General features: G+C 40.9%; 1 protein-coding gene across 2 annotated transcripts in view; it reads left to right on the top strand.

Annotated features, from left to right (window-relative positions):
* Window positions 1–15,198, top strand: part of inppl1a (inositol polyphosphate phosphatase-like 1a) — a 51,175-nt gene that overhangs the window by 18,796 nt on the left and 17,181 nt on the right. For both annotated transcript variants that reach the window (XM_088921335.1, XM_088921334.1), the window contains exons 2-8: window positions 3,294–3,357; window positions 5,691–5,832; window positions 6,928–7,036; window positions 7,957–8,097; window positions 8,460–8,550; window positions 10,282–10,371; window positions 13,925–14,023. In XM_088921335.1, the coding sequence (XP_088777461.1) occupies window positions 3,294–3,357; window positions 5,691–5,832; window positions 6,928–7,036; window positions 7,957–8,097; window positions 8,460–8,550; window positions 10,282–10,371; window positions 13,925–14,023 (736 nt within the window). The remainder of the gene's footprint in view (window positions 1–3,293; window positions 3,358–5,690; window positions 5,833–6,927; window positions 7,037–7,956; window positions 8,098–8,459; window positions 8,551–10,281; window positions 10,372–13,924; window positions 14,024–15,198) is intronic.

Genomic DNA, 15,198 nt, shown 5'->3' with positions numbered 1-15,198 from the left:
CTCAAACCCTCATTGCCATGGTTACCTTTTGTTGTGACATGATTGCCCATGTGTTTCAGAAGTTAATGTGTGTCAACAAGGCCAAGCCCTGGCACTGACGTATTCCTGTCCTGAAATGCCGTTTCTGAATACAAGCATGCATGTATGTATGAGAGCTTGAGAGCTGTGTTTTCACTTCATTGACGAAGGTTTGTGCTGGAGGACAGTAGTTAGCCTGGGAGACACGTACACAGAGCTCTGGGTGTAAAATGAGTGAAGGCAGAGAGCAGCTCAGGGAAAGATGGACAACGAGAGCACATTGCTGTGTAGAGGGAGAAGAGGAAGATCACGAAGATGTTTTTCAGGACTGTTATTCAAGGGATAAAATTGTGTTCTGTGCTTTTTACACTTGTCTTGTTCCCTATGTGCTAGGGAAATTGTTTTGGTTTCTAGGGAAGTGAATGGATACTCTTGCTGACTGGCCAAACTAGTATATAATTTAAAAAGTTAGGGTATAATAAAGGTTAAAGATTTTGGTGACTCACAGAAGAAGGGTGATATTGAACAGAAAATTAGTTCACCATACAGGAGACAAATGTTTTTAGTCTGTATAGCCGACAAGCTTAACCGCTGAGTAACCCCAGCTTAGGTGTACAGAGCTGATGTGGCTTCCTGTTTTTAATGGCCACCAGAAATGAAGAGAGCTGGGTGTTGGACAAAATGCAGTCTGTCTAAAAAGTGATGGAAAAAAAAACAAATATTGCATGTACTGTATGCAGGCATTGAGAAACACTGTTTACAAATGGAAAAAGTTAATAATAGTGGCACCTTCCTACAATTTCAGGAGAGATCAGAACATTTTATGCAAATGTTGTGCTTGTTAAACAAGCATAACAAAGCTGAATTATTTTCTGTTTTAAAGTGAACAATTAGAGTATGCTTTATTTCCAGCCATTTTTCAGTTTATGGACCATGGCTTTCCTGTGGTTCTGAGTGAAGGTCAGCTGGAGTTTTTGTTATACCCTGCAAAGTGAAAGAAAGATGTAGCAAACGCTTCAGCGTTCCAGATGAACTAGACTCAGTTTACCCGGGATGCTCATTTTACTGCCAAAATTCTACTCCAGGGGTTTCAGTTCACATTACCTCCGTCTGTGCACATTCTTGGATTGCTTTATGTTGTGACTGCAGCTGGGAAGGGGAACTGCTACTGCTGTTGTCTGAAAATGGAAAGAAATTGTGTTTACAGTTTAAGCCTGCTTTTGTCAGAGTTGGCAGGGGGTTATGAGTGAACATTTGACAATCCGCGATCACCTGCCGGTCTGAGGAATTGGAGAGGGAAGTTTGAAAGGTTTGTAAAGTAAAAGAGCGCCACAAGTTTATTTGAATAGGGAAATGGGACTGCGCCTATTCTGGTTGGCACATGTCAATCCACTCCTTATTTATACTCATGGTTTTCTGTGTTCTCTGACGTGAAAACACATTTCCAGACCATAATGGTGGGTGGAAGTGAAAAGGAAAAAAAAAGAGAACACAGGAATGATGCCTTGCTAACTATGTTGCACCTGGGCTAAAAGTCTGTTTTAAAAAGCTGATTTGGATATCAGTTGAATGTGGCCACAGTTCCAGACCGTGGAAAGATGATTGGTCCTTGTGGTATGAATTAAATAGTGCTGTGTGTAGGCTGTACAGCAGGCTGGCATTAAAGTCCTGGAAAGGCCTGCCTGAAACCAGCAGAAGGTAGATAGTTAAATACTACTGCAGGTCAAAAGGTAAAGAGAAATTCTAGTATTTGACTTCCTGTGTAGCAAAGGCACAAGTCAGCACTGAACCTATCCCCTTAACAGGGATACAACAAAATATGTTTAAGTATTTCATTTTATATTGTATTTTATGAAAAACATGTTTTTTCAATGTGATAAGTAAATATCCTTCAACGAAGAGCTGTATCTGTAGAAGAGGCTGTATTCTGGAGGTATTTTACAAAAAATAATTGTGCCAGGCTCTAAGCAGAACCTTTGGAAATGTTTTGACCAAAGGAGTTGTGTGCCCTTCCTCATGTAGTGTCTCCCTGTCCTGAGAACAAGGACTGACCACCCGCTGCTGTGCTATCACTGCCGTCTCAGTGACTGTGCCCTGTAGCTTTTGCACTGTTGTGTTGTGTTACGTCTATGCCCTGCACCATTGTCTGCACTTGTACACCACCTCCATATTTCAAAATGCTTATTTGCACATTTCTACCGGAAATACCCATTTATTCATTTATTTATCTACTCATTACACTATTTTGTTCTTGTTTATATACCTATACTATCTCAACAGCTGCTAATTGACTGCCACTCGGCCCCCCCATGTGTGTTCTTCTGTGACATTATTCTGATTGTTCTAGTGTATTGTGTATTGCGTGTTGTTCTAGTGTATTGTGCAGCGCGGCACAGGAGGAACTATATTTAGTTCTCTCTTGTACATTGTATAAGTGTAGAATGACAATAAAGTGAACCTTAGAAGTTTCCAGGTTCTTTGGTAGTAGTGAGGTTGGGAATTAGAGGCTTCCCTGGGATTCCAAACCCTATCACATACTTTCGGCTGTCATAATGTTACAGAAACATTTACAGTACTTCATTTCTTGTTCTTTCTGTTCTATAGTAATACATTTCCTTATGCCCGGTCTTAAATGATGACGTTTGATGTTTAAAGAATTTCATCCCACACTAAATAGTTTAGTGATGTGTCACTTAAACTCTCAGAGTTGTGGCCAGTGAAGCTTTCAGTCTTAACTGTCTGACCATGCTTGGAAAAAAGGGAAGATGACATTTATAATTTAGGGAGGTCAACCACAAACATTTGCTCAAAATAATTGCAAAAAAAAAACTGCGTAACATTTTACCACATAGCTCTCTTTTGTTGTCTGCTTATTATCCTGATTTATGTTTCACTCTGTCAGAAGCTGTTGTTTTTACTATTTATAGAGCTTCAGAAAATTAGTTTCATTTCATTTTTATATTTTCCAAATACCCTTAATGCCAAGCTATTGTGAAATTCACTGCCTATTTCCATTTCTATTCACATGCCAGCATCCATTTCTCAACAGCCTTTTTTCAACTTGTAACAGCTAAAAATATATTTTGTATTGCTACATCACCTCTTTTAAAGCTTAGCCTGGGGGTAGTACTTTGTTGCGTTAGAACTAGTTCAGTATTTTGTTTTATTGTCCATGATTTTAACTCCAAATAGCTTTTATTTGTGACGGTTAAATATGAATTTCAGGGGGTCATTGTATTTCTGTCTCATAACTCATTTTATTTCTACGTTCTTAGGTTTCAGAAGCATGTCCACACCTATAGAATACTCCCAGATGAAGAGGGCTTCCTGGCAGTTCAGGTATGTTTTCTCCAGGCCTTGACTCTGTGGAGACAGTATTCACAGACAGTTCTTTTACGCTCTAAATAAGGCAACAAGCCATCAAAACCATCAACTTCACTGGTGTTACTATCATAGTGTGTAGGATCATACCACTTCCTGCAGAGAATTTTACATACCTGTAACTATAGTCTACTTTGAATTTAATTTTTTTTCAAATGCCCACTAGCAGCTGAATACCCATATAGCTTCATGGTGCATGATTTATTTTCATTTTAATGGGATTCATAATAGTATCAGTGTAATTATATGAGCTTATTTTTCATCAAACTTGTCATGTACACCCAAGTGAGTCTCCAATATTAACATGTTCCTCCGTATATACAGTATGATATAAGGAAGCAAGATGTCAATTGTGAAGGACATGCTGATAATACTGCGATATAATTTAGGTGTTTATGTTGATGCATTATTTACATATTGACAATGTGAGAAAGAAGAACAAAAAGGCAAATAGAACATTATGATATATAAGTACAGAATTCCCAACAAAGGATATTATGTTAAAATTGTATAATACACTGGCAAGTCCTCATTTACAATATTGTGTACAATTTTGGTCACCAAACTTGGTTACAGAAAAGATTACTGCTCTGGGATCAGTCCAGTGAAGAGCAAACTGAGATATTCTGGGGCTTAAGGGAATGACTTATACTGAAAGGCTGGAGGAACTGAATCTTTTTAGCCTTGAACATAGAAGATGATGGGGAGACCTGATCCTCGTGTTGACCAAGTCAGCCCAGTAGATTTCTTCAGCATGAACAGTGACACACGAAGACACTAGTGGAAACTATGGGGAAGTGCACATTAAACCAAGATCATTAGGCATTTCTTCTCAGAAATGGTTGTGGGAGTCTGGAACAAGCTACTAAGACATGTTGTTAAAGCCAATACTTTGGCTTCTTTCAAGAAGCAGCTGGATGAGGTCCTTTGTTCAGTTAGCTATTAACAAGCAAACTGATGAGATGAGTGGCCTCCTCCTGTTTCTTCAGTAACAGGCTTTTACATGCATTGTGTGCCTCAATACGTAGAACACTCCTGTGTTTCCTGTAAATCTCTGGTGAGATAGATCTACTGTGGCTGCACTTCTGTAGAGTTGAAAATTAGTGGTAAACCTGTTTAGCGCAGTTTAAGGCCAGTTAGGAAGTTTGCAGTTTTTTTCCCCCAAACATGTTCCGTTTTCATCCAGATTGTGCTTGTTAGAAGCCTCCAGGCTGCCAATGAGCTAACCTCAAGATGACAAATGTATACTCTGAAGTTACCCTGGGTATCCAGCTGGGGGGGGCTTCCTCTCCAGCAAGCTCTCAAGAGATTGCAGGAAAAGTAGACCTGCAAAACACCAGCAGGGGAGCGCTTATTTGCATGAAGCAGTTTCTCAGTGCTGACAGGAAATGTCTGAGGCCAGCTGCCGGTTTGTATTACAGAGCTGGAGTGCAACACACTGGCTGGAGTCACTCATACAGAATTGGTGTCATTGCAAATCTCTGCACTTTGTCCTAATTGATGGCTTCCATTTTAAGAGCTCAATTGACATTTCCCACCTCTCAATTTTGAATGCCGTTGATAGATTTTGCTTTGTTTTTTTGTTCTTAAAATCCGATTAAAAAAAAAACGCTACTTGGAATTTATTGAGGTCCTCTGTGTAACGGCAGACTAGTTTGAATGACTTGAAAATTTAGGGTGGAGTTATAATATGTACAGTCCAACGTACTGTAGGTCCTTCTGTGGTATCCTTTGTACTCTGCAGGGCGTAGGAAAGTATGCAAGCGTGGCAGCAGTGCAGGTGGGGTGTGTTGGTGTGTAAGCTGCGGCCGTGTGCAGAAACAGCTGGCAGGAGGCTGGCGCTTGTGTTGGCCTGCGTCGCTGTCCCAGACAAGACAGCGGCTCTTTGTGCCCCGTTGGCGGCTGGTCGGAGAGCAGCTGGCAGGAGTCTAGGTCTGTGGGCAGCACTGTTCTCCAGTCTGCCGGCTTCTGCTGCTGAAATCCTACCTTCCCCGGCCATCAGGCTGGAACTGGGGGCAGGAGGGAGAGGTTCCTTTCTTTAATTTACAGCTCGCTTGCAGTTTAATAAAGCAGTGCATTACGGCTGAAGCAGGCGGAGGCGGCTCTAATCATTCTTTTATCTCCTCGATCCAAAGATGCATCTAATCCATGGCCTCCTGATGTAGGAATTGCACCAAGATTCCTAGTAATGTAACCCAGTAAAGCTCTCTGTGCCTCTGCAAGGGCTCAGTGAGTCAGCTGCTTCACTCTGCTGGTGTAACACGCCCGTCTCTCCCTCTTGTGTTCTGCAGACCTCTCAGGGAGTGCAGCCGAAGCGCTTTAAGACCCTGCCTGAGCTGATCCAGTTGTATCTGCAGCCCAACCAGGGGCTAGTCAGCACACTGCTGTACCCAGTGGAAAGAGAGGAAAGCCTTGAGGACAGAGACTACTCTGGTAGCAACCTGCGCCGAAGCACCTTTTATATTTATTACTGACATTAGTTCTACAACACAAGCAACCAAACTGTAATATTGGCAGAGCTACAGTTTTCACAACGGGGGTCGGGGGGAGGGAACTGGTTGTATGTAGAGTATATTTCCACCCTCAAACCCTTCAGCCCATGCCCAGATACGCAACGCTGCGCTGTCATTCTCTAAAACATTCCAGCTAATTAAAAACGGCACAACAGCACTGAACAGCATGCATTTGCCATTGAAGCAAAGAAAACGCGTCCTTCAAAATAAGATCCATTGATGTTCTGTGAGTCACAAACAGCCCAAGTTACCATGTTTACAGCCCATTTTCCAGTGCATAGGTAATAATGGAATATCTCGAATTCCATGTACAGCAGGGCTCTAGGGTCCTACAGTACATCTTCATCATTCCATTTGAGCTCTTTATTATCAAACTAATTGTTTGACTTTTGAACTATTTTTACACTTTTTCCTAGATCTAAAAAACAGCAGTTAAATGGTGTGTAGACTTCAAGGACCTGAACTCTTCTGATGGCATAAAGAAAAAAGTAAAATTATATTGCCTGACTGGCCTCTGCTCTCTCTCTGCTTACGCAAACCAAGCAGAGGCATTTTTTAAGGCAGTTTAAAAAAAGATACCTCTTTGTTTCTGTATTTATCATGTCATTCAACTTTATTAATGTACTTGTCTAATTTTTCAGTAGTGCAGCTACTATTTGGAAACAAATTGGGCTTACATTATAACTTCGGCTTTCACAATAAAAAAAAATGTAATTCATTTAAAAATGAATTATTACATTTTTGTTGTGCGAATTAGCACCTGACGTATAGAAGATGGGGTAGGTACAGGTAGGTTAGGATTGGCTGTCTTTTTGTTTGGTTCCACACGGTTTTCTTATCTGAGTTTTTAAGAGATTAAAATATTTAACAAAAATGCTTGAGCATGAAAATTCACAGAACCTGTGAATAAACATGGAAGTGGAAACATAGCTAGCTTTTGTGTCTTGGACAGCAGCTTGGACAGTCTTGCAGTGTAGAGGGCTGTTCTGATGCCTCTTTCTCGGTTTATTCTCAGATGGGGAGGATGACAAGCCACCCCTTCCTCCTCGGACCGCCTCCACCAGCAGCCCTGCCTCTTCCAGCTCGGCTGTGGTCCCTGCAGGACAGGACCTTCAGACCGACAGGTGACCGGCTGCTTTAGAGCTGCACAGAGAGAAGCTGAACAGTTTATTTCCCAACTGCAGGCATTACTCTTTTCTACTAGACTGCAGAAATAGAAGATAGAAATCTAATTCTTTCATTGCTTTCAGACATTCTATTTTGTGTACTGTATTGCTATCTTGATAATGAATTTAATAAAGCATGCTTCATGTTGTGTAGTGTAAGCCAAGATGTCTCCTGTGAGCCTCATAGGGAAGTCCCTGATCTTCTGAGTCCCTGAGATGTCTGAACACAGTTTATTTGTGAAAATTGTCTGGTGTACATCATTAACCCCTGAACTCGTTTGCATTCTCAAATGTTTCTTGTGAAGACAGAAACACCACTTCCTGTTGAAAAAAAAACTGATGCAACATCTGAAGTTATGTAGAAGCAATACTCAAAACCTCTTGTGGAGCTGAGGGGGAGGTTTATGAAACTTATTTAATAATCTGAGTGGAAGATAAAATAGGATTGTGTATACCATGATCCAGTCTGATTAAAAGGAAGTACTGTATATCTTCATGACAAAAATAATTTGATTTAAGTGACTTGATCCTCTGTAGTTTCAATATTTGCTCTGATGGACTGTTAAACTTAGCAGTACAGGAAGAAATGCATGTAGAGTCTATATGTTTAAAGCAAAGTGCAAAAGCCACCAAGTTACTGTAAATCTAGGGCACTTCCATTCTGCTCCTCGGTGAACAATCAAGAAAATGTACCACTCAAGATTTATGAATACAGAAGCAAGTGGCTTGAGAATGAGGAAGGGTTGTTCGGTTCAAGATGAGTAGCAAGGTCTTCCATTACACTGAAATGCGGCTAGTCCATAGAGCATGGCTCACCAGAAGTCTTCTGCATACCCAGTAACTTCTCATTTTCTCCTTGTGTGTTCATCTGTTTTCAGTGCCTCCAATGGGCTGAGTACCATCTCTCATGAGTACCTGAAAGGCAGCTACGCTCTGGATTTGGAGGCTGTGAAGCAGGGAGCCAGTTCTCTTCCCCACCTCAACAAGACTCTGGTGGCCTCCTGCAAGCGCCTCCATGGGTGAGACGAGTCCTCTCCCTCCGTGCTCCTGCTGTCTCTTCTCCTTCTGTCTTCTATTAGTCGTTCTTGAATGACTTACCAGCTCGGCCACCTGCTTCTGTAAAGCACTTCAATTGAAAGCACCGGCAGACTGGGCGCTGTGAGCAGAGTTCAGAAATTCTGCCAGATGTTATGAAATTAAGAACAAACAGCTACAGATTTGACATCAGCTGTACATCCTTCCCATTGCTGAGAACGAGCAAGTTTGTGTAAAACGTAGGCTAAAAAGATTTTTTTAAATCAGAAAAGGTTAGATAGAAGCATCCTTCTTGGCTTGTGCAGCTCATATAGTCTCCTCCTCTTTATGTTCCATTCTGTTGCAGGGAAGTGGATAAAGTCTTAGCTGGGCTTGAGATTTTGTCCAAAGTGTTTGACCAGCAAAGTGCACTCATGGTATCTCGCATGATACAACAGGTAGGAGATTGTGTGAAAGGATTAACTCATAACCTTGCATGTTAATTTCTGACTTGCTTTCCTTGTGTGTCTTAACACTGCTTACCTGTTGCTATTTTTTTCCATATAATTGGTGAATTCCCAAAAAATTGATAACAGAACATTGTCAGCCAAAGTTCAGTGCAGTAGTGTGACTCAAAGAAGCTTCAGCACTAGAATGAAAATATTCTAATATACTCCTACACTGACTAGTTTTCAAGATGATAAACCCCACAAGCCCAATGTCATGGAGTACGTGGTAGATTTTGTATATACTTTGTATATATTTTGTATAGATTTTGATCTGTATATACAGGTCGAACTAATTTCAACTTGCATAAAAAACTCACTCTTGTTTTGATGTGAACAAAATGCAAATTAACCAGAGCGGTTTTAGAAAACATATTTAGACACCTTTGTAAACGTGCCAGAAACCATAACCATTTTTTGCAAGCCCAAAATGTAATCTGGCACTTTTCTAGAAGGCATTTCTTCATTGAATAAGTCACAGCTGACCTGACATAGCTTCCTGAATTTCACGTGGTGCTGATTTCCAGAAACATGGCGTGTGAGTCCAGGAGGCCCTCATCAGCTGATTCTAGCAGTAGCTGTACTTCTTTGTTACACTCTCAGTTTGAGCTCTTCCTTTCTTCCCTGACCTCTAGTAAACTCTCTTTGCTGAAGAGTTTTTAGATGACTTTGCATTGTTTGCCAGTTGGCATGTTGGAACAGAGCCCAACCTAAATCCTAGACCTGTATCTGCACTTTGCAAATGCAGAAACCTTATGAGCCTTATGGGTTATGGTAATAAATTGGCTGTATATTATTAGATGTACAGTAGGTTCCCTGATAGATATTTTCCCCATTTCCCCATTTTCGTTTTTGGGAAAAATCATTTCAAAGTTCTATTGCAGGTAGATGTAGTGTGCTTTCATAAAACCTTTAACAGTGAGGAAAGATCTTATTTTTTCTTCCAGTGTCTTGTAAGGCTGTCAAAATGTGAGCAAATGTGTTGCATGTCTAGATCACAACTTGTACAGACTGAGACATCTAAAAGTAGTTAAGTAATTGTCTGTTCTCCATATGTGAATAATAAGCAGGATACAGGCGTATTAAGACTGATGGCGTCAGTCTACAAGTTAAATTTCTAAAAGCTGTAATGGAAGGAATCTCATTCACGTCACAACCTCTGAGAGGCATTTTTATTGTTCTTTTGTTTTGAATCAAACATCTTCTTGTAGCTGACTCACCTTAGATAATGTGTGTTCACAACCATGGGGGAAAACAGCTGTATTTATAGACTGAAAAAGACAAGAGTGACTGATGCTTTCTGCAGACAAAAGGAATGTGAACTGATCTACACAGTTGTGGACTGTGGAGGCTCTTGGAATGAATATTCTATTCTGACATCATCATTATGGTTACGTACAGAATGATTAGAATAACAAGTTCACTAGACTGTTTGCATTTCTTTCTGCATAGGTTTAGCAGTACCTTATATAAAATGCCCTGAAACAAATGACTGCAACCTTATGTACAATTCAAAATGTCCATTCAGTCTTTTATTTTGCACATTACAGTTCAGCATAATCTGGAATCTAATAATCTTTCATTGACTTTATGTATGTTAGATTCATTGCAACGTCCTGACATATACTTGGGTGATTAACACTTCAGCAAAGTAAGGTTAAAGGGCATGTTTTTCTTCCACAGTCAGGAAGTCAGGGAGGAGACCAGGACTTGGACAGCTTGGTCACCAAGCTGTCCATCCTCAAGGACCTTCTGTCTTCCATTGAGAAGAAGGTGAGAACCCCTCCAGACTGCTTTAAACCAAAAGACACTTCTTATTTGTCTTGGTTTTCGAGGTCTGTTGGTGAATGAAATCTCGTAAACTAACATGCATTTCAGAAACCCTTAAAAGGGTATTTTTTGTCAAGTCCTTTTTATGTAACTGTCTTTGGAGAATTCTTGAAAAAAGCTGATTCGTGATTTAAGTGTGACTGTGGGAACAGATTCAATCTGCTTTATGTGTCAAAGAAAGGAAATGGCAGGTAGTTGATAATAACCGCAAAATAGGGCTGTGGGGGTTTTCTTTGACATTTCCTATGAAGATCAAGTGTAATTGTTTCATGCTTGTACTTGGTTTAAGCTAGCCACCATATGTATGTGATCACTGCTGTTGTCAGAGCATAACCATGGGGGCCGAGGTTACAATTGTTGGTCACACTATATGAGCTGTGCCACAGTGCCTCAGGTCAAGAGTACTGGAAAAGGATTTTTAATTTACAGATAAACATACAGCGTGGTGGAGCAGTGGTTAACATTTCTGCTTCACACTGCTGGGGCCCTAGCTTCAATGCTGGACCTGGGGAGCTGTCTACTTGGAATTCGTATGTGCTCCCCTTGTTCACGTACTGTAGACTTCTGGCAGGAACTCTGGTTTCCTCCCACAGTCCAAAGACATGCTGGTAAACTAATTGGCTTCTAGGATAAATTGGCCCTGGAGTGCGTGTGCCTGCGTCTGTCTGCCCTGTGATAGACGGGCATCCCATCCAGGGCGTACGGACGGACTTTGGGTTCCCTGTGACCCTGAATTGGATGAAACGGTTAGAAGATGGATGATACATATACTGTAGATACAGCGGATGAAGACTTGCAAGTGACACTGCACACCAAACAGCTAATTTGCCAAGCTATGGAGCCTTGTGGCTGCTTTGTCTCACTTGAAGTACATAGGCAGAAGGACTAGCCCTTTATCAGGAGAAGAAAAAACTTTTGTTATCTGAGGGACTGTACCCTCATACTGGGAGCCAGACCAGGCCTCAGTAAAAGAAACAAAACATATAAAGGAGAATCAGACCAATGTGTAGGAATTACAATGCAATTGGAACATAGCAATAATATTGTTATTAAAGTGGGATCTGAGTTAAATAACGGAAGAATTTTAAAAGGCAAGACATGGTTCATACAGACAGCAGTGGGTAGTAGAGGTCTGCGCGGGCATGAAACTGAAGCCCGAACCCGGGACCTTGAGACCCGACCCGAGCGAGCCCGAATGGTACTGCCAAGTTTGAAACCCGAAATCGGTCACTCTCTTTTCCTCTAAGACCAAGAGTAGACACAGTCAAACACGGAGACGGATTCTCACAGACGCAGTTTTACAATGCTGTGCTCATCTCCTATAGTAACAACAGATAAAAATCTCACTGGTCACGTACAGTGTAGGGCTTGCAATTCTATTTTGACTTAGGATAGCATGAGGACCGGCACGTCTTCTCTTCAGCGACACGTGGTCCGCGGATACAGCCGTTCTACAGCAGCAGCTAGCCAGAGACAGATGTCGGTGTCAGAGTACTTTCTCGCACCAGTTAAGTCAGTGCCGGCTACTGTGAAATAGTGTGATATAGTGGCAAGTAATTGCCTTACGGTAATCGTCGGTCCACATGTCAAAAGATGGTAGTGGGATCACACTCTCTGCTGGGACACGACCACGGCTAGCTCCCACGTTTATTAGTTCCTGCGCTAGATCTATAAAACCTTTTCCTGCAATCTTGTGGAACAAAACGCTACTCATTTGCCTCTGGCTATCAGCTGCTGTAGAACGGCTGTATCCGCGGTCCACGTGTCGCTGAAGAGAAGACGTGCAGGTCCTCTTGCTATCGTAAGTCAAAATAGCATTGCAAGCCCTACACTGTACGTGACCAGTGAGCTTTTCATCTGCTGTTACCACGAGGTCACAATGTTTCCGCAACGAAGCCGTCCCCGACTCATTTGGCATTTTGAGTAGTTCTCCCTTTGTGAGTTTTCGTTTTATTTCATCCATTGCGAACAGCTAGCTAGGTAGGCTCTGTTTCACACATACGAGAGAGAGAGAGAGAGAACGAGCGAGCGCGCGCGCGCGCGCAAAACGAGTTACGGATTTCTTCTAATAAAATAATTTTAAACATTAAATTATAATAATTCATTTTCACGTATCAGAAAACAAACCCGAACCCGGTCCGAGGGCGAAGTTTTACGTGAAAAACCGACCCGAAACCCGATACTTTGTCGGGCCTAGTTGGGCTCGGGTAGGGTCAAGGTCAATACCATTGTCGGCAGAACCGCATTAGCCGTAAAGTCTGAAAGTAAGAAATTAATGGATTCGAAATGCTGTAATGTAGCTTTTCATAATGTAAATAAAACATAACTCCTCAAAGATGGTACTTGACAGCATGACCAGGAGAGGTGACTTTGGTATCGTATTCTTCCTCTTTTAAACATATTTTGTGGCAAAAATACGTAACTTTTATTTGGGCGTTTCTTTTTTTTAATATTTTAAAAACAGCAAAAGAATACATTACTTTCTGTCAGGATTGCATTCTGTCATTCAGTTTGCTGGTTGTTAACACAGTATGTCAGTCAGAGGTATGTTTGTTAAAAATTAATGTGCATGCACATGAATGGAGACACAAAGTTTATTTGCATTTAGTTTGCTTGGCCACAGAACTGCTCAGGCAACACAAGCTTCCTGTGTTTCTGTTTCTGGCATGCAACCTCAGTTATGTGTTGCTATGTTTTAAACTTCAGAATCATCCCGTCTACCAAATAAAGTATTGAAAAAGACAAACTACTGCTCCATTCCATGGGTGAGAATTATATTTCTAACAGTGTTGGTAGAATTTCCAATTCCCCTGCTGCAAATGCACTGCAACATTTTAGATTTAAGGCATTTAGAAATGTTTTCTAAATGGAATACATTGATAATAGGAAGATATCATTTTTGATTTATTAAATAACCAGTCTTTACTCCAGATTAATTATAGGTTAGACCTAGTCTAGCCTGAACCATATCCCTGACCTTAGGGTTAATTACAGAATGTACTGTAACTTGTTCCTTCTACATATAAATGTATTAACAGTTATCTTATTATCCATTCATAAAGTGTAATATTGTAACTTCAAAATTAAAGTGACCAAATGTACACCTGTTTCTAGTAACAGAGTTAAATTTGAAAATGTGTTCCACACTGTCAAAGGTCAAAATATACCTATCCTTGTGGTCATGGCGACATTTGTATCCCACAGATGTTTGAGTGATAATCATTTGCAGTTGTGCTGGTCAGTTCAGGGCACTGACCTGAATATCTTACAACAACCTATTGTGAGTTGGATGCCAACACATGTATTTGCATCATCACAAATTATTTGTCTACCTTAAGAAAGAAATGTTTCAAATCCACCATAAATTAAACTGTTCTTCGGTCACACGACTTTACAGCCTTCACAACAGAAATCAGAGGTGAAATGAAGGTGCCACATATGTGTTTTTAATATTTTGATTGTTTTCCTTTGATTGCTTCTCTTTCCTGTGCTCCAGGCCTTGAAGGCTCTTCAGGATATGAGCATCACGTCCCTGTCTAACCCGGCCAGTCTCTTCACACAGCACAGCAAAGTCATTCCCATCCAGGCTTTTGAGGTGAGCCTTTCTGCTGAGAGCATCGACACGGACCGAGCAGCTCCCAGCGGAAATGTTACACGCAGGATACCTGTGCCTCCTGGTCTGTGGAACAGACAAGTGGGCCTGTAATCCTTCACCTGAGTGTGGAGTTGTAATTAAGCCACTTGCAATGTTATTATGTTGATTTTATAAAAAGATTCAGATTAGTAAGTAATTAGTAAGCTGAACATATTGGAAAGTATTAAAGAATCTGTTTGGATTCATGGTTGGTTTTTGCTGCACTTGGCAGTAACGTGGCATCTCGGTTTTTATTTTTGTCGTGCTGCTGTGAAATTGTTTGTTTCTTTATTTGTAAGCTTAGTGTTAGTGATGGCGAGCTCGTCCATTGTTAGTCATTTCCTCTGTGAGAGAGAGCTGTGTGTGGTGGGAGAGTGAGTGCATGCAGACATGACGAGGTGAATACTGGTTCTGGTCCATTTCTCAGTGATGAGGGAGAATCTGAATGGATCTGTTTTTTTTTAGAAAAATAACAAGGTTTCACAGGATGATGAGCTCATTCCTTCGTGTTTGAAAGGCGTGCTATTTTTAGTCTCTGTGCTTCCCAAAAAAGAACAGCTGTTATCTAGTAAGCTAGTGGAAAACTGTGAACATCTGAATGGGCTTTCACTTCCCCCTGTTGGTTAACTTTTAAATGAACTTACACTGAGAATCCTTCTCTGATTTATGGAAGCGCATTGCTGCCACCAAGGACAAAAAATATGCCCCCGTTATCTCATAATTATGAGATAGCAATAATTACTTCAGTGTATGTACAACCCGTTGCGTTGTGCATTGAGCGCATGTAGAAGCTACCGTGAACTTGGCCTAATGATCGCGTCAATATCCAGCGCTGCAGAATTTGTACCGATTTACTTTCGACTGGGGTTTAGTCATAATGAAATCTTGCAATTTTTAGGAAATATGAACAGAATCATTATAGGCATGAGGACCAGTTTTGTGTCATTTAGAGATCAAAGAATTGGTGGTTCCACTGATTAAAACTGTAAGTCCGCACGTACTGACATTATAGGTATTATATGACAATTGTACTATCACAAGATAATTTTCTCGTAATTACGAGATACTGTAAGTGGGCAAAAATTTTTTTCCTTGTTGCCAGCAATGCGCTTCCGTACTGATTCAGTGATATTTGA

This window comes from Atractosteus spatula, chromosome 7, assembly GCF_055471065.1.
Source record: "Atractosteus spatula isolate fAtrSpa1 chromosome 7, fAtrSpa1.hap1, whole genome shotgun sequence".
Taxonomy (NCBI): Eukaryota; Metazoa; Chordata; class Actinopteri; order Semionotiformes; family Lepisosteidae; genus Atractosteus; species Atractosteus spatula.
Note: the sequence above shows the minus strand (reverse complement) of the source record. Positions and strands in the feature narration are given on the sequence as shown.